Source organism: Coffea arabica, chromosome 10c (genome assembly GCF_036785885.1).
Source record: "Coffea arabica cultivar ET-39 chromosome 10c, Coffea Arabica ET-39 HiFi, whole genome shotgun sequence".
NCBI classification, from domain to species: domain Eukaryota; kingdom Viridiplantae; phylum Streptophyta; class Magnoliopsida; order Gentianales; family Rubiaceae; genus Coffea; species Coffea arabica.
Genome location: NC_092329.1, coordinates 7,501,194 through 7,518,866, shown reverse-complemented (window position 1 = coordinate 7,518,866; position 17,673 = coordinate 7,501,194). Strand labels below are relative to the sequence as shown.

At 38.3% G+C, this 17,673-nt stretch overlaps 3 protein-coding genes and 1 non-coding gene across 6 annotated transcripts; 1 reads left to right on the top strand and 3 right to left on the bottom strand.

Annotated features, from left to right (window-relative positions):
- Positions 1-1,011: 1,011 nt before the first annotated feature.
- On the top strand, positions 1,012-5,845 carry LOC113713764 (uncharacterized). Its single transcript, XM_072068865.1, has 5 exons — positions 1,012-1,150; positions 2,683-3,166; positions 3,330-4,725; positions 4,865-5,011; positions 5,139-5,845. Exons 2-5 carry the CDS (start codon positions 3,113-3,115, stop codon positions 5,633-5,635), a joined length of 2,094 nt encoding a protein of 697 aa, XP_071924966.1. The 5' UTR covers positions 1,012-1,150; positions 2,683-3,112; the 3' UTR covers positions 5,636-5,845.
- A 1,247-nt stretch (positions 5,846-7,092) lies between these two features.
- LOC113713765 (protein WHAT'S THIS FACTOR 1 homolog, chloroplastic-like) lies at positions 7,093-8,630 on the bottom strand. Its single transcript, XM_027237551.2, has one exon. The coding sequence runs from the start codon at positions 8,456-8,458 to the stop codon at positions 7,196-7,198; it is 1,263 nt and encodes a 420-aa protein (XP_027093352.2). The 5' UTR covers positions 8,459-8,630; the 3' UTR covers positions 7,093-7,195.
- Position 8,631: 1 nt separating this feature from the next.
- TRNAY-GUA (transfer RNA tyrosine (anticodon GUA)) lies at positions 8,632-8,717 on the bottom strand. The gene is given in 2 exon segments: positions 8,632-8,667; positions 8,681-8,717. It is a non-coding gene; the product is annotated as a tRNA-Tyr (tRNA).
- Positions 8,718-10,230: 1,513 nt separating this feature from the next.
- On the bottom strand, positions 10,231-17,185 carry LOC113713763 (probable pectin methyltransferase QUA2). 3 transcript variants are annotated; one of them, XM_027237548.2, is made up of 9 exons: positions 16,690-17,185; positions 15,414-16,143; positions 15,173-15,305; positions 14,195-14,435; positions 12,688-12,913; positions 12,311-12,486; positions 11,809-12,112; positions 11,144-11,282; positions 10,231-10,772 (listed from the first exon to the last, which is right to left on the bottom strand). In XM_027237548.2, the coding sequence occupies exons 2-9, from the start codon at positions 16,133-16,135 to the stop codon at positions 10,614-10,616; spliced, it is 2,100 nt and encodes a 699-aa protein (XP_027093349.1). In that variant the 5' UTR covers positions 16,136-16,143; positions 16,690-17,185; the 3' UTR covers positions 10,231-10,613. The 3 variants fall into 3 exon arrangements, with proteins under 3 accessions (XP_027093349.1, XP_027093348.1, XP_027093350.1); XM_027237547.2 differs by having other exon boundaries at positions 15,414-16,153; positions 16,690-17,150; XM_027237549.2 differs by lacking the exons at positions 10,231-10,772; positions 11,144-11,282 and adding an exon at positions 11,417-11,556 and having other exon boundaries at positions 15,414-16,153; positions 16,690-17,150.
- Positions 17,186-17,673: the final 488 nt, after the last annotated feature.

Sequence of the window (17,673 nt, the reverse complement as noted above, 5' to 3'; positions counted from 1 at the left end):
GAAGCGAAGGAAAACTGGGAATGGGGAGGAAAGTTTCATTAGAAATTACAAAATGGAACATTATAAGAATGGAAAAAGTTGCTAAAATTTTGGTGATATAACGAGGAGGGCCAAATTCATAGTCTTTTTTTTTTTTTTTTAACTCATAACGTAGAAGAAGCTTGCCTCTACCATAACGTAGATAGTTAGTTTCTTGGATTGTAGTTATCCATTGTTTCATTTCTTCAAATTACGGCAAGTAACTGATGGAATGGAATCAAGCCTTGCAATCAACAAACAGACAAAAAAAAAAAAAATCGCAAGTAGTATATATATCAATCACAGCAAAATTTCTGCACGCTGCTATCATTTCCCGAAATTCATCAAACACATTCTGAATCGTGGCCGGAGCTACACCACATATTCAAAGGTCTTGGTGGTTTCTTTCTTTGCATCAAGTGATGATTATGACACCTAATAAATAATCAAGACAACCTCATTTGACTCGCCCATGTTGCATGAAACAGGATGATCAATAAGTTTTGCCCGCAAGAATTAGCTGGTTTCTGATTGGAGGGGAGGAGGGACCATTATGCATCAGTCAAATTTGGATTATACATGTACGGTCCATTGGCGTTTGTACGTCTCAAACGTTGCCGAATTTGCTTCTCAACCTTGTCTAAAGCTGACAACTACATCGTGCCAGTTTTAGTTGTACGTCAAATGTAGGTTTGTTCGTACGCCGTCCGTAGGATTATTTTACAGGCATGATGGAGATAAAGTGATGGAGAGATCGGCGGTCAGAAAAATAGTTAAAACTCCAACAGCTGACCTATCTGCCATCCACGCGTCCCCCCACTTAGATTTGTTGTTAAATCTTGCTGACAATAATCGTTGAATGATGTGATTGTTGACAACAATGAGACAATGCAAATCCCAATCCCCTGTGGCCTTCGCAAATTTTCTGCTGCATTGTTACAGCTATGATTATTACATCAGGGTATTTATGCCGTCTTCTTTTTCTTTCTTCTTTACCCTTTTCCAGGTCGGGCAAAGAGGAGCCTCAAAATTTTTCATGGGGTAGTGGAAAATGGTAAAATCGGCCGCTTTGGGAGAGAGGAGAATTGGAACCCTCCTGTATTCTGCTGGTAACTGTTGATTCTATCTGCTGGTAACTCCTCTTAACAGCAATCACGGGTATTATGACTATATTTCTTTTGTCCGATATCTTTCTGCTCATGAGACAATGAGAATCTGAATCTTATTCTAGACGAGTAATTAGGCTCTTTAATTTCCAGGCACCAATGGCAAGAAACTGTAGACTCTGTTGAGATAAAATGGGATTCTGCTGTTTTTTTTTTGGATTGCATCAACTGAATGATCATTTCTAACTTTTATACTATGCATTTTTTTCTTTTCAATAAAACATCATACCTTTTATTGTTCTGCGCTAATTCATAGTATTATACTTAGAAGAAGAATTGCCAATATAAACTATTCTTGTAAACTTCTTTCTTTCTTGTACATCTCTTTTGATGTTGTATATGTTTTAACAGAACCCAGTTTGTAATAGAAGCTTAGATATTCAACTTAAACCATAGAAGATTAAAGCCATTAAACGAGTTTAGCTTTCTTTGGGAAAAGCAATCCCATAATCGTGATAGGACCGTTTATGAAGCATCGATATCACTTTGTAGAAAGGGAGAAAAAAATAGTAGCAGCAGCAGCAGCTAGGAAGACGAGTACGAGGCCAAAAGGAAATAGGAGATTACAAACCTTAATTAGCGCAAGACTGCAGTTGAAAAAGAAGCATTCTTTAGGTCAATAATTGACAAAATGAGAGCAATATAAAAAAAAGGCAATAATTGCAAGTGGTTAAGGTTAGCCATCAAATCAAGCTCCAGTTTCTGCTTTCTTAATTATGAATTATCAAAAGATGATTATACTAGAACTCAAGAAATAATTTAGTAAAAAAGGGTCTATCATACCCAAAAAAACAATAAAAAAGCAGGCACAAGGTTCCATTTAGGACCGTGTTGGTTGCGCGTACTTGGCTTCCCATCCTACCTATTTCTAGTCTTTTTCCAGCTTTACTTCTCCATTCACTTCCAACCCTTTTCCTCACTTTCTCGTAATTCTCCTACCCAGCCAGCCAGCCACACACACACACACACACAAAAGAAGATACGCATGGACATATATTAATGCACATAGCAAATAAGGCTTATTTCTTGCGTATGATATTTACTACACTGTTCTAGACAATTAACTTATTCAGATTAAGAAGGTTGTGCAACTGAGGCCTAAAACTGGCAAACTTTTTCTTCAACGGGTAAACTAATGATTTTATTCTTGCGCTTTTCTACTTCTGCCTCCTTTTTGGCTTTGTTAAGATTTCTATTCTGTTTGTGTGCCAAAAGGTCGTTTAAAATTGTATGGTTTCTTTGTTCATAAGCTAGATACAGAACCTCAGGTATCAAGGATCTATGTTTCGCTTTCTGTACTAACGTTTCCTTAATTTACCAACTCCAAGGTTGCTCTTTTGCATTCTTGTCTCTTGCTTTCTTTACAGTAAGAGCATCAAATGTTTGTTAAATCCTAGGTTGTTCAAATTTCAGATGTGTGTAGGTTGAACTTTTGTGGGTGGGGTTCTTGAATTTTCTTTAAATGGGGTGCTTATTGTTGTGAATTTTTTATATGCAGGACCAGGATTACTTGCTGTGAAGCTTCTACAGAGAAGCTGCAGGGTCTAGCACTCTGGCCTACCCTCAATTGGAATTTCGCTGCTCCTTGAGATGGGTTAGGGATGAAGCAAGAAAGGCAGGACTTGATTCTTCATTCCTTGGATATCTTTATTCTTCTTTGGATTCAACAGATTGGAATCTATCATTGCTTTGGCAGCTGCCTATTGATTATGGCTAATAAGAACCGGTGTGAATTTTGACTGTCAAGAATTCTTCTTTATATTTCTATCAATCTGCTCAAGGCTCATTGTATTCCAAGATGTAAGATCTTTTCTTCAGTTAATTTTAAGGCACCGGTAGAAGAATTAGTAGAAGGAAACAGCAGATATATTGAAGGAGGGACATCTCTGGTTTTTTGTATATATATTGAAGAGGACTCACTTTTCAGAATGGCTTGGCGCATTTTCTTTTGTGGGCTTGTTGGGAGTTCTAAGAAAGTTAAGGTGAGAACAATGAACTAAATATAGGGAATATCATCTACGGCTCCTTCTGGGGGTTTCGTTGCTTAATTCAGTTTGAAGATTGTTCAGCTTACAGTTTTTCTCCCCTTACCCAATTTTTTGTCTGCTCACTTCGTTTTTGTTACATGTGGCTTGTTGCCTGTAGGGAGGAAATAAATCTCCAGAAACAGCTGATAATGGAAAGGGACTTAAAACTTTACATGTAAAGATCGAGGCACCCTCTAAATCTTCTGAAAATGACCAGGTGAGATCAACTTCTTTCAACCTTCCAGTACCTTTTGCCGTTCCTGGAGCTGCGAGGTGTAAGGTCAAGGTAATGAATCATGAGAGTCCTGTTGGGAGAGAAACTGAAGATGTAGCTTATGAGGGGGAAGATGAGGATGATGAAAATTTGTCGATGAGGCGGGAAAACTCTGATCTTGATCTTCAAGCTCATGCTGGCTGCTCAAATGAAGAGGCTGATCGACTTGTTAAAGAGATGAATCTTTACAACACTTTTGGCACAGATTTGAGCAACCAGTGTGAGAGAACTGAAAAAGATATAGAGGCTAGGGAGATTTCAAAAAGTGGACACCTAAGTGATCCAGGAATTGGTAAAGCTGCGTTTTGGGCTTCCCCGAAGCTTGTGCGGTCCTGCTCTGACTTGGGAACTAGGGGTATGCTCAACAAAGTGGCTGCACAGTTTCCTCCTACAAAAGCTCAATCTTATGAAGAATTGCAAAAATTAGCTGAGAAATTGAACGAAGAAGTTCTTCAAGTGAATCCAGCAAGTCCACTTTCTGTGAGGACACGTTGTAGTGCTGACAGGGTGATCCTGAAGAAGCATTCATCAAGTAAAATACTACCTTCTAGAAGTCGAAAATTGTGGTGGAAACTGTTCCTTTGGAGCCATAGGAATCTCCACAGAGTAGAGGTTTCTAGACCACCTCCACTTTTGTTAAATCCGGCCTTGAACCAGCAAGGAGGCTACTGTTCAGATACTCTAGAACCAACGAGAGCTGTAGACTTGAGCAAAGTGGAATCACCTAATTTGTTTACTGAAGAGCGGTTGAAAAATGTCATCTGTGACAATGACGACCAGAGGTGGGATGGCTTTCATGGAGTCTCTGGTTTGTTGCCACAAAATCAGTGGGTTGCTTTCCCTGGGGAATCTTCCACGATGGCAAGAGCGGATGAGTGGCCACTGAATCAATGGGTTGATTTCCCTGGGGCGTCTTCCAGGATGTCAAGAGTTGATGAATGGGTGAAAGGGCTTTTGGTGCAAACTCCTGTCCCAGTTGAGAAAGATGATCAAACTGAAGATAAAACTGATCTCGTAGGCACTCCAGAAGCTGGAAGATCACCAAGGAGGAGTTCATCTCCTGTGCTCCTGCATCCAACTTTTAACGTCCCAGAGGAGATCGCGCATGCCAACAGTGTCATACAATCTCTGAACTCTTCCTCAAAAGTTGCTCATATTGTGGGAATTGGACTAAAAGTGGTTCCCCACCTCTCGAGCTTCAATAGTCTTCGATCTGTTAACTTATCTGGCAACTTAATAGGTATGCATTCTGGTTAATGTGGAAATCCTTCTCTTTTTTGTTCTTGTAGTAGTTATCCTCTTTTCTCTGCTTAAAGAGCTGAGTGCTAAATTAAGAATTAGGAACCACGTACTAATTAGACTTCAACTTCATTTTGCAGTTCATGTAGCTCCAGGGTCACTGCCAAAGGGTCTCCATACTCTCAACTTGTCCAAAAACAAGATCAGCACAATTGATGGTCTTAGAGAATTAACCCGATTGCGGGTGCTTGATTTGAGTTACAACCGAATCTCAAGAATTGGGCAAGGCAAGTACCTCTTTTTCCAAAGTTAAACCCAAGTCTCAGTTTATCTAACCCACCCAAGTAGATAATATGACACCCTCCACTAGATTTCATACTACTGATGAAGCAGTTTCACATATGGTGGCATCAGGTTTGTCAAATTGTACGCTTATCAAGGAGCTCTATCTTGCTGGAAACAAGATAAGTGATGTGGAGGGACTGCATAGGCTCTTGAAGCTGACAGTTCTGGACTTGAGCTTCAACAAGATAACTACATCAAAAGCACTTGGCCAGCTTGTGGCCAATTACAACTCCCTGCTAGCTTTAAATCTACTAGGAAATCCAATTCAGACTAATATTGGTGATGATCAGCTACGGAAAACTGTCTGCAGTATTCTCTCAAAGTTAGCTTTTCTCAACAAGCAGCCTATCAATCCTCAAAAAGCACGGGAGGTAGGCAAAGAAGGCATTGCTAAAGTTGCACTCGGCAACAGCAGTTGGAGTTCTCGTAAAAAAGCAGCAAGGAAAGTGACCCAAGGGGGTTCATCTTCCTCTGGTGTTCATAGGAGCAGTGCAAGTGTTGCGTATAAAAACAGGCACAAGTCAAAAAGCCGCATACAGTCTCATCCTACCACAAAGGCCAAGTGAATCCTGCATCTTCACCCTGTTATATCCTTGTCTAGCCAGGTTATCCAAAAATGCCCTCTCTTCCGGTGGGCAACATTGAGAGCTTGAGGTTTCTTTTTCATTTTGTTTCAAGTTGGAGTGTTTGATGTTACCAACCAGGTGTTTTGCTTATGTTGTCTGGATCCTTTTTTTTTCCCTTTTCATGTTTATGGTCATTGAGTATCTTGACTATTTTGTCTGTCTGTTAAGCTCGATTTGTTTCTAAAGAATCTGATCTTCAGAATGATTGGCATCGCAAGGGTGGCAGGAATGGCTGCTTTTTATTCAGTTGACGTTACAAGAATGCCATTGCCATGGAACAGTGGTTTCGAAACAAAATCCTGACTTGTAGAAAAGTTTACACGCTAATAATACGTTTCACAAAGAAACTAGATGGCATGTCAGGCTAGTATGAGCTGATACCTTGATAAAAATTAAACAGCAGCATACAAGGTGAGCTTAATTCAGGAAAATTTGCAATCTGGTATAAGACCTCTAGCCTCCAGTAATGCTTCGGTACATAGTGGTCAACTTCTAAGTGATACTAAAATTGTGTAGGATGACTACAGTGGACTATGTTCTTTGGCTGTAATTCGGATTCCTTTGACTAGTGTCTGGGTTCACAGAAAATGGTGACCAATCCGATTACACCTTGCGTATATGCAACAACTCTCTTCTCTTCCCAGGTAGGCCTGTGCTTCTGCAGAACTAACAGAAAGGTGCTTTTACCACTGATAAATGGAGCAAACATACTCAATCATAATACAGACCTGTATCTTCTGAGCCAAGATTAGTTATCAGTACAAATTATGTACTAATAGAAACTCGATCTATTTCTATTCATACTTACAAAAACACAATTACCATGCTTTAGAAGCTCTGCTTCCCACATGGCCTGACGAAGATCAAGAATGCAATCATATCAAATGACTCGTATCAGAACCAACAACACTACCGTACAACTATCTTACATTGAGAAAATTAGTTATCTTAGTCAAAATGTTCATTGGCAACAGAAACTAGCAAGAGTTAGATGATAAGATAATCATTGCATTAGGATGTGAAACCATGAAGATCATATTTCATGCGGAAATATTCTATTCACGTAGAGAAACCATATTCTTGACAATTAAATAAATTCATAGGCATGAACTCATGAAAAGTAGAAACAAGATTCGTATTCAAACTAGTGCAAATTATACACATGATCAAGTCTCTACATATTCTAAAGACTAAAGACCGAGACTTTTAATCAACTAGTGACTTTAAAATACAAAAAATCAACTTGAAAATAATCAGCATGACACTAAAATGAAAACTAGATCCCTTCATCAAGCAGTGCCCAGTAGATTAGCACAGAGAAGCAGCTGCATAACTTGCCAAGTTCAACTCTAAAGTACCTAAGAAGTTCATACTGAACTGTTGCCTCTGTCTGCCCATTTTCCTTTCATTTGTTTTCCTTGTTGAGATACTTGATATTGTTGGTATCATCTCTCTCATTCAGGCAAAACCCGCTTCATGCTCAAATTCTCTACTGCAACTTCATTTCTTACTCCCATCATCACTTGATCCCAAATCTTTCATTTCTGCACATCTATACAACTTCTCATTGAATACCAACTGGGGATCCTTCTTGATCAATACACCATCCTCCCCATAAGCATCCTTCAGAAAAACACACCAATTCATCTCTGTCCCAGCCAAATAAAATGTTCTCGGCTGCTTCAGAAGCATCTGATAAGTATGTTTAGTTAGACTAAACTCCTCCTTAAACTCCACAATGTTATGTATATAAGCCCTCTTCTCCAATGTCAAGCTCAAGAACTCATGAATCACTCCAACCCTATACTTCTCAGCCTCCAAAGTCCATAAATCAAACTTACTCCCATCGGAATAAGGTGATACCAATGGCAAAGTATTCAACATATTCAACTTCCTCTCATCATCCTCATCTAAATCCAATGCCTTCCCATGTTTCACCGCGAATTTAAACGCCTTCTTAACCTTATCCTCATCTATCATAAACTCCTTCTGCAACGCACTAACTGCCAATGTAGGATCCCAATTCACAAGTTCAAGCACCCTTTTACCATCTTCCTCAACAACAACCTTAAAGTGCTCGGGAAACTTCACCACTCTATCTCGAAAATCATCCGGGATCCCAAACAAAAGCCTGTTATGATGAATTTTACTCAGGGGGATCCTCTTATTAACCGACAGCATCAACAATTTTCTGACCACATTCACTCTCTCAACTTCCATTTGATCCATGATTTTGCGCTCCTCGAGCAACAGTCCCTCCATAAATTCACTAAAACCAATCCACATTTTATTATCCGTGTGGCGGTAAACATCGAAAAGTAAAGGGTGATTTTGGATAAATTTCGAGACTTTTCGGCCGCGGGGGAAGCCCAGTTGCTGGTGTAGTTTTCCTGCCTCGTCGAGGAGGAGGACTTGTTGGGGTTGTTTGGAGAGATATTCTTTGGTTTTTGTTAAAAATCTGAAGTGGGCATCGCGGTGGAGGATGTTTTCCAGGTGGGGGCTGAGGTTTGGCTGGGTTTGAACAAGTTTGGTTCGCGGGCTTTCTTTTTTCTTGCGTTTTTTCTTGAATTTTTTGGGGGTTTTTGTTACTAGAAATGAGGTGGAGAAATGGCGGGAGTTGAAGAGAGAAAATATGTGAGGTTTTGAGTAGGGGTTTAGGAGGGTTTTGAAGAGAGGAAGTTTGGAGTGGGTTGTTTTAGTAGTGGTGGTGAGGATGGAAAGAAGGTGTTGCCAGACGGTCATGGGCGGCGGAATTGGTGTCATGTGGCGGCGGCGGGAGGGTTTTGTGCTGGTGTGAGGTGGTGGTGACACCGTGACAGGGTGGTTTGATGTGCAATGGTCTATGGTGTCCCATTGGTCAGAAAGGGGAAAAGACGAAAATGAAAGAAAGGAAATTAAAGGATGCAAAACAAATTTGAAGAAAAAATATGATATTGTCCGACCTGCCGGATTCGAACCAGCGACCTAAGGATTGCCATGTAACCACTACAGTCCTCCGCTCTACCAACTGAGCTAAGGTCGGTTATGTAATCATGAATCCACCAAACAAATTAAAGTTAATTATGTTAGTTAGATAGATTTTATTAATAGTCAGATGGCTAATAGGAGCTGATATACAAAATAAGATGGATTATCCATCCACTCCTCCTGTATTTGCTTTCAAATTTGCATTCCGGGCAAACTCATCAGCAACTTAGTTTAGATAAAGACAAATTTGGGGATTTTCCCAAGTATGATGGCTAAAGATCCCTTTTTTTTTTACCTTCCCGTTCCCTTATTCCCTCCCTACCTGAAATCTGTTAGTCAAGATTTAAACCTTGATCTATCAAGCGGGAGTTCAACTCTTTGACCAGTAACCCCACTATGATGGTTAAATAAAGATTTTTGCAAGTTGCTTCAAAGGTTCTCGGCTCAAATCTCACTCTCGCTCCCCACTTTTCAAATCTCATCCCTCCATTGTTGGAAAATTTTAAAAAAGAAAAAGATTTTTTGCAAGTCCTTGAAATCTCAAAAAAAAAAAATATTTAAACAGGATGTGCCATGGGACCTCTAAAATTGGATTAACCTTAAAAACCCAAATTATTGTATGAGCAGTGGAATCTAGGAGTGTGTTTTTTCTTTTTTTTTTTCTTTTCCAATTAAAACGAGACAAAAATGGATTAAATAGTTGTATATGCAATGCAATATAGGGGTACTTTGGTCTACATAAATCAAAATGGTTGAGAGGAGTTTCATTAACGATTAGACCCTGCATTACGTGTTATTTGGCAAATAGTGGCTGCGCAACTAATTAATAGGGTTTTATGAAAAAATGTAGAAATAGATTAATAGGGTTTTATGAAAAAATGTAGAAATAGATTAGAATACTTTTCAGTAGGACTGCAAACGACTCGCGAGCGGATTGATCGAATTCAAAATATTAAGCTCATTAACTCGCGAGATCGAGTATATATATATGTATATATTTTTTTTTATTATTTTTTATTTTAATAGTAAAATTATATATATTCTTAATATTTTATTATTTATTAAAAAAAATTATTATTTTATTTTTAAAAAAATAAAATAATTATTTTTTATTTTTTTCGAACTCAAACTTGGCTCGAATCAAGTCGAACTCGAGCTCGAGTTTTAAATTGTCAACTCGTCGAGCTCGAACTTGAGTTCGAGTTCAATAAAATTAAATCAAGACTCGACTCAATTAAGCCAAAACTCGACTCGGACTTGTTTGCAGCCCTATTCTTCAGCTGTTAAAGCTTTGCGCTTCTAATGGGACTTGAATTGATATCCAATAACCACCACTACTCCGCCCAGACAGAAAGAATTTATTTCCATGCAAAGAAGCGTTCCTTTGAAATTTTTCTTCAGTGGCAAAGGCCTCAAAATAAGATAAGAGGGACCAGAGCAAATTGATAGTATAAAACTTTTCACCAAGTCAAGACATTCGAGTGAATACATTTAGCAAAGGAAAAGAATGTCCAAACCAAATGAAAGAATGATGTCAAGCGAACGAAGCAGCTGGGCATACTATACAATGACTGAAAAAATCAACTTTGCTTATTCTGCAAATCTTCACATTATAATTTTATCAATGTGGTTGTATGGATGAAATGAGACATCACAAAGAAAATTTTTTTAAAGTATATCCCTATACTTCTCTGAACATGCTGTGCCTCAGGCTGTGTAATTACATGGCCCTATGTTTACCTTACGGCTCCATAGGATTTTGAGGACCTGTGGTTCCTCCCTCCTAAGCAGAAAAATTGTTCCTGCTTTTACTGCATTCTGTTTTTTCTAATCAAAACTTTCAATTCCACCAACTCTGTGGAACTCTACCACAATTCTTGTAGAACTTTACGACGAACATAACTTTATCTCAAGGTTTGTCTATGAACGTTGGCTTCTTGCCAACCCTGAATTACATTGCCTGCCTCTTTACAAAAGCTTTCTGGCAGATTAGGAGACGCTCATCGCTGTTGTTCTCAACCTCTACCACACGTGCATCCCATTTCAAGAGTGTGGTGAGAGTTCTTGCAGACTCGATTAGGGTAGCCGTGTCTCGTAGTATAACCCAACCCTGCATCACAGCCATCAAGATTAGCTAATGTCAGGAAATGCATGTTAAAAGCCTAGACCTAATCGCAATTGCATTTACAAACCAAGCAGATTACTGGTTACCCAATGAATTAGTTATAGAAAGTCCTTGTAAATAAACTAAAAAGCCCATAGAGCATCCTAGAAAATAATGGATAAAAACCCCTCGATCTCAGAATGTTTACCGGGAGACTTGAAAGCTAACGTATGAGACTAATTATCCACTGGAAACTCGCATAATTAGAAAGGTCAAGGTGACTGCTATTTAAACCGAGTGCCAATATCAGCTACAATTCAATTTCTATCGCTATAATAGTTTGTATAACAAGGAAATATAGTCATAGAGAGACGTACCTCTGGACGAAGTATACGATCCATCTCGATGAACACATCTAGCATTTCACATCTTCGCTTCTCACCAAATTCAAGTGACAAAAGTCCATCTCCATGCACAAGGTCATAAGTTCTTGGGTATGTCGGGAATGCTTCACACCTTGAGGACAAAGAACATAATAAGTAAATCACAGAACTTAGGAAGAAGCATGATAGTGTATTGACTAGGAGAAGAATAATAAGAGCTCCTGAACCAAAATTTTGAAGTCTTAGTCATGTGAGACTTAAGAGGACGTCAAAATTTCTACTATCACTTGTACTGCACAAGCAACTAGGTATCTGTCCAAAATTCTGTTATGGAATCCTCTCCTTGCATTAAGGACTACGACAAGAAGGCGAAATACAAATGGGCAAGAAGAACATTTGAGGATTAACTGCAAGTATAAAATTTCAGGGTAAGCTGCAAATATCAATTTGCTATGAAATCCAATGTCTAAGAAGTCATCGGGTTATATTGAATATGCAATTGAAATCGTTTCCTCTTTCCACCAATGCATAATAGAAGTCGCAACTAAACTGTACGATAATTCAATGATCATCTTTGTGTTCACTCTGCATGCAACTGACAAATCAACAAGTAAAAGAGGGAAATAATTGTTGCCCAAGAGAAAGGGAGCAGAAATTACCAGTCATGTAAAACACCAACAAATCCCCTATCCAGAATTAAAGGAAGGTGGTTGTTTCCAGTTGTGGGAATCACATTCATGACCCACACAGATTTCTTGGCTTCTAGTAATGCAGCATTGAATCCACCAAAGTGAGCATTCATGTCCAACACATTTCTAACCATGTTAAAAGGTGGAGAAGGATCTTCATCCCCAGGTCTCTTTGGATGATCAGAAAATATTAGTGGTGAGAGAAGAGACCAATAATCCCGAACTGCTGAGTTCCAGTTGAGGGTATCCTCCACAAAGTCATCTGAATTTAAACCTGATACAGCCAAAATGGATTATATGAAGATCTTCCAAGGAAGGCTACAAATCGAAAATGGCGTACAGTCTAAACATCCTTTAAATGATTAGCCATGAACAACCTTGACTGTTTTCATGCACTTTACATCATTTTAATGGTTGCAAACTGCTTCAATAATGGTTGGATTAAGCAGGTAGTAAATGATTATAATCTTACCATGAATTGCAAGTTCATTTGAGTTTAATCTAGTCCTTGCTGGCCATTTAGTCCTTTCTGCAATAGGAATCCATCGCCGGCTCTGAGTCCCTGCAATACATCCCTGAAGCGGTCGATAATAGGGGGATTCAACATCACGGCCCCTGTTGCAGAGAGAGGGACCAGAACCAGATTTCCTGGAAATAAAAGCAATCCCACAAATCCACAACCATCAGTTGAATCCACACTTACACACTGTAAAATTCATATCTTTGGTGGACAAAGCTCATAAGTTGAAAAAATAAATAAACAAACAATTATGCAAGTGTACTTGCATTAATCCCTTACTTAGTAGCATAACAGTTAAATTATGTAAGTGTAATGTATTGATGCCTTACCTAGTAGAATAACAGTTCTTTTTACTAGTCTTTTTCCAAACAACAGTGTCAACTTGCTGTGACAACATATCCCAGCAGAGATTTTTTGCAAAACCATGCACAAAGTTCCATTCTTTCTGGTTCTCTTTTTTGCGAAGGTACTGCTGAGAACTTGTCAGTTGCGAAGTCCAGACAAAATATCCACCAGGCCTTAGAACCCTATCAACTTCAACTAAAAGAATACCATCTGCACCACACAATAACAAGCATGTAACAGTAAGTAACACTCTTTGTATAACAGGGAACTGTTTGAAAGATGGTAATTTGGAACCTTTGAAGGACTCTAATTATGTACTGGAGAATTCCAGAAGGGCAATGGCCAAATGAATCAAAGGGTGCATACATTCTACTTGATCAACTGTAGATTGCAAATATCTGGAGTTCACACTACAGGACAGGTAATGAAAGATATATAGTACGCTTTGCTCAGGTCAGACATCTTAGCAAATTAAGTGACTCTTGCCAATCTAAAACTTCTGTTGCTTTTAGATTCAATTTCAGTATCTATCAATCTAAGCTCCAAAAAGAAGATCGGAATTTTGTTGGCCGAGAATACTGCTAAACAACATGAATAAACCTCAAGTACCAGTCTGCTGTCAAAATCATTTACTACTTTTTAGATATTTATACCAGCCTTCAACAGTCAAGCCAGAAAATCAGCAGCATCAACTAAGCTCATGTATATATAGTTTAGAACAAGAGAAGCAGAAAAGCTGCAGCTACCCCATATCTACTAAATATGTGAAAATATTCTAAAGTAAAAAGAAAAAAATGAAAATTGGAAGCCAAAATTCAACTGATCATGATGTAAAATAACTTTTCCAATGAAGCAATTAATTTCCACAGAGATCACTACTGCACTATCCAATTTGTATTAACTCATGCATTCATACGTTAGTGTACTGCTGATAATAATGGGAATTCTTGCCACCTCAGAAGTTATTCCAGGGATGATTGTCACTATCCGGTGACTGTCATATGTTTTCTAAGATAAAGAGGGTCAGTCTTTGAGGAGGACATGTTTAAGAAACTCAAGTCCTCAGACATAAGTGAAAAGCTTCATTCTCTTTCTTAAGTTAGTATATAGTATTTTCTACATCTAGACAGCAAAAGACAAGCAGCAACCAAGGAGCTTGTAGCAATGTTTGCTTTCTGAACTGCAAAAAATAAAAAGTTACAATGCTACGTCTATCAAGAATGTTTTTCAAACATCTTTCTACTAGCAGTCCGACATTGTGTTCCTTTGTTACAATAATCCTTCATTTGACTACTCTGGAACTCTTTCCTAGTATGTATTGTTGACACAATACTGTTCCAAGATATCTTCAGCATATCCATTCCATAACTTTAATAACCTAAAAGTCCCCGATGAACACACAAGGAGTTATCTTTATGTTGTAAAAACAAAAGGTTTAGCATGAAGTAGGAAGAACGTGCAGGAGAGAAGGACCAACATCATGAAGCCTACCTTTCTGATCCCAATCAATGCCACATCCCGCACAGTGTATCATGTCAAAAGAAAGAGATGGATACGGCAACTGTTTTGAAGTAAATGAACTAATCATTGCAGGAAGACCTCTTTCCAGGGTGAGCTGAACTTGACTGCCAGAAGCTTCATAATTTGCAATGCACATTGTCAACAATTCATAGGAAAAAAGATGTGCCCCAAGGTTACCATAGCCACAGCCTATGTCCAATATAGTTCGAACCTGAAAGTGAAGAACATTTACCATGAAGCTAAATTTTTCGTATACCAAGATGGAACAAAAATATCCAACAATTCTGGCACCAGTAGAAGCTATTTGCTACATTCATAATTCACATAAGAAGAACAACCCAAATTCCAGGACCTTAGATCAGAGTGTTGTTTGGGTTAGAACAGCTTTATCTAGTTGAGCTAAATCTAAACTGATTCAATACAGAAAAACAACACAAAGCAAAATTCTAATGAAGAGCACTTCCATCAGAACAAAACAATCATGGTGAACAAAGTAACTGCATCTGATGTCCATGAGACCAATGTATGCAACAGCTATGCAAAACCAGCAAATACAGAGGAGTACTTCAAATTTGTCCCAAGGGAGGTAAGCTAACAGCCTAACAAAAAACTGGCACAAAGCAAAGTATGCAGGAATTGGAAAATAGACAGGTCTTTTGCAAGTTATGGAAACACATATAATGGTCTCACTAAAAAGCCATTTGGAAATTTGAGCTCATTGAGAATTATGTGCCATCAACTGGTAGATTCCAGGTAAGGATAAATATTAGCTACATAAAAGCAATCCAAGCAAAACAGCCAATGCAATGCTCCAGTAGTAAGATCATAATAGATGGAACTTTCAAGAGGTAGAATGATAAATAAAACTAAATTTTCATCTAGCCAAAGGTGACGAAACCTATAGCAAGGTAATTAAGATTAAGACCACATTAAGCCACAATCACTTACTCCAGATTGTATGAAGTTGGATTCATTTCTTAGCCCAACCATTTCAGCAATTTGGTGAGCATAATCTTCCATGTCATCATACCCAGGAGATGCCGAACGAAAGGATATTTGATCTTCATCATACATCATCATCCTGAAGTGGTTTGACACTGTTAGAATAACTAAATAAAATTCAGGCCTCCAACATAAACAAATGATCTTTTCTCTCAAAAAAAGAGACCAGCATTTCATTTTAACCCACCTTTTGGTCAAACTTCCAGAGGATCGAACCTCCTGTGCGGTAATATTTATATTTGCCACCCAGATAAGATCTCTTCCCCAAGGCCACCGCAGCGGAATCTTGTAATTGACAGGTGGAAGAACCAAACAACTTTGTCTGGAACTTGGCCCACAGTGGCGGTCATATTCATCGCCAGTGGAAATCCCCAAAGCAAGATTTTCTGAAACATTGAAGCAAGGAACATAATTCTCAGACTCTGGAGAACAATATTCCAAATCTTTTAACTTTGTAGAACCAAGAGAAAGCTTTCCAACATCAACCAAGTCAGAAACTAATTGCTGCTGCAGGCTCCTGTAGCCTCGATATACTTGACCTCTGGATGAAGTTGTTATTGAGATTGTCCACCAAAAGGATCCAGTAAGAGCAAGAATTACAATTACAACTAAGCTTAACCTCAGCAAAAGCAAAGCGCGCTTATGTCTATTTCTTAGTACTCCAGGACTAAATGGGTCTGAAACAAATCCATTCTCCAGTAAACCATGCTTAGAAGATGAATTGTCCGTGAGAAGAAAACGAAAGGGCTGTCTAATGGATAAATAAGTCTGATCAGCATTTGGACTCTTTCTATCAACATCTTCCTTCTCTAATTTATCTTTCATCTGAGAATCATCATCCCAGATATCATGGCTATTCGGTGGAAACCGCCCCCCACCTGATACACCTCGATGGAGAGGCCTTGACATTGTCCCACCTGAAATCCCCTGTAAACAAGTCATACATTAAAATGCCTTTTGATAAAAATTACTAATAGAGCACTTATTATATCAGGAAACAATAAAACGGCCAAGTGGGAAGCCTAAACAAGATCTAATCCCCTATTTTCAAATTAGATCCACTAACTAACCCGAGAAGAAATATGCCAAAAAATTCAACCTTTATTTTTTGTAACGATAGTAACTAAGTAAAACGTCTAGTAGAAATATTGGTTGCATAACTAATAAAACCTTAAAACGAGATTATTAAGGGGGTGATAACAAATCCCAAGTACACCAGTATCAATGAGATCTTACCTTACCAAACAAGTAAGAACAATAAAGGTGGTTCAATTATGGTGAACTTCAGCTCACTTAGTTACTCAAAAACCAATTAAAGCAACTTCAGAAAATCAAATTGAAGGAAAACCCATTAATTTGCATCCATGGAAGTCGCCATCTTTTCAACGAACAAGACAAATACCAGTACAGAACGAATTCTACTCGAGCTAAGTTTGCAGAAAGTAAGAATCTTTAGAGAGTACCTTAATGTATCCAACAAGACAGATAAATGAGTAAACACCTCCCAATCTAAGCCCCTGAATTTCAGTCTATTTGTTTCCCCTTCTTTTGCTTGAATTTGCCTCAACTCAAGATTTTGTCCTTTCCCTTCTCTTACCTCACCACCCTCATTTCCTTCCCCTTCTTCTCACCCAGTCTCTGTCTCCCTCTCTCTCTCTCTCTCTCTCTCTCTCTCTCACACACACACACACAATACGCAGTAACTCACTCACTCCTTCAGCTTTCAGTCTCTCTCTCCCAATCCAAAATATATCGGTGAATGAATGTACGTATGTATCTATTTGTCTTTCTCTGGAGTCTGGGGAGTGTCTGAAACGCGGGGTGGAATTCTTGAGAGAGAGAGAGGAGCAGAGAGATAGGAAAACGGAAACTAGCAAGAAAAATAGTAGTGCGTAGAATTGGGGGCTGGCAACTAAAGTACGGTATGGATCCAAATCCAATCACAGGTCACAAAACCATAGCTGGCTCGTGAAGCCAAATAAGCAGCAAGTGCAATACCTATTCCTAGCATGAGATGTCATCATTTGACGAGATTGATTCACGCATATACTATTCACACGGTCATTAGAAAACAAAAATTGTTCTCACATATTAATTTATTACGAAAATTATTAGTATAAAAGTATTTATCTTGTTTTTTTTATATCTTTTGTAGTAAAATACTACAGTTTGCTAGTAGTACGGTAGATTTAGCTCAGGTCGGGCGACTAGTGTTTCAAGCATTCTAATAGTAGAATAGAATATTATTATTTAAAATATTATTTAAAATAATTATTATAATATTTTTTGTGATTTAACGTATGTAAAATAAAAAATTAAGTGATAGTATAAAAAGATGAATTAAAAAATGTGTTTATGATACATATAAAATATTATGTGAAATAATCTTCTATCCAAACACTCTCATATTATTGCCTACAAAGTTCTACCATTTTATCTAATTCAGC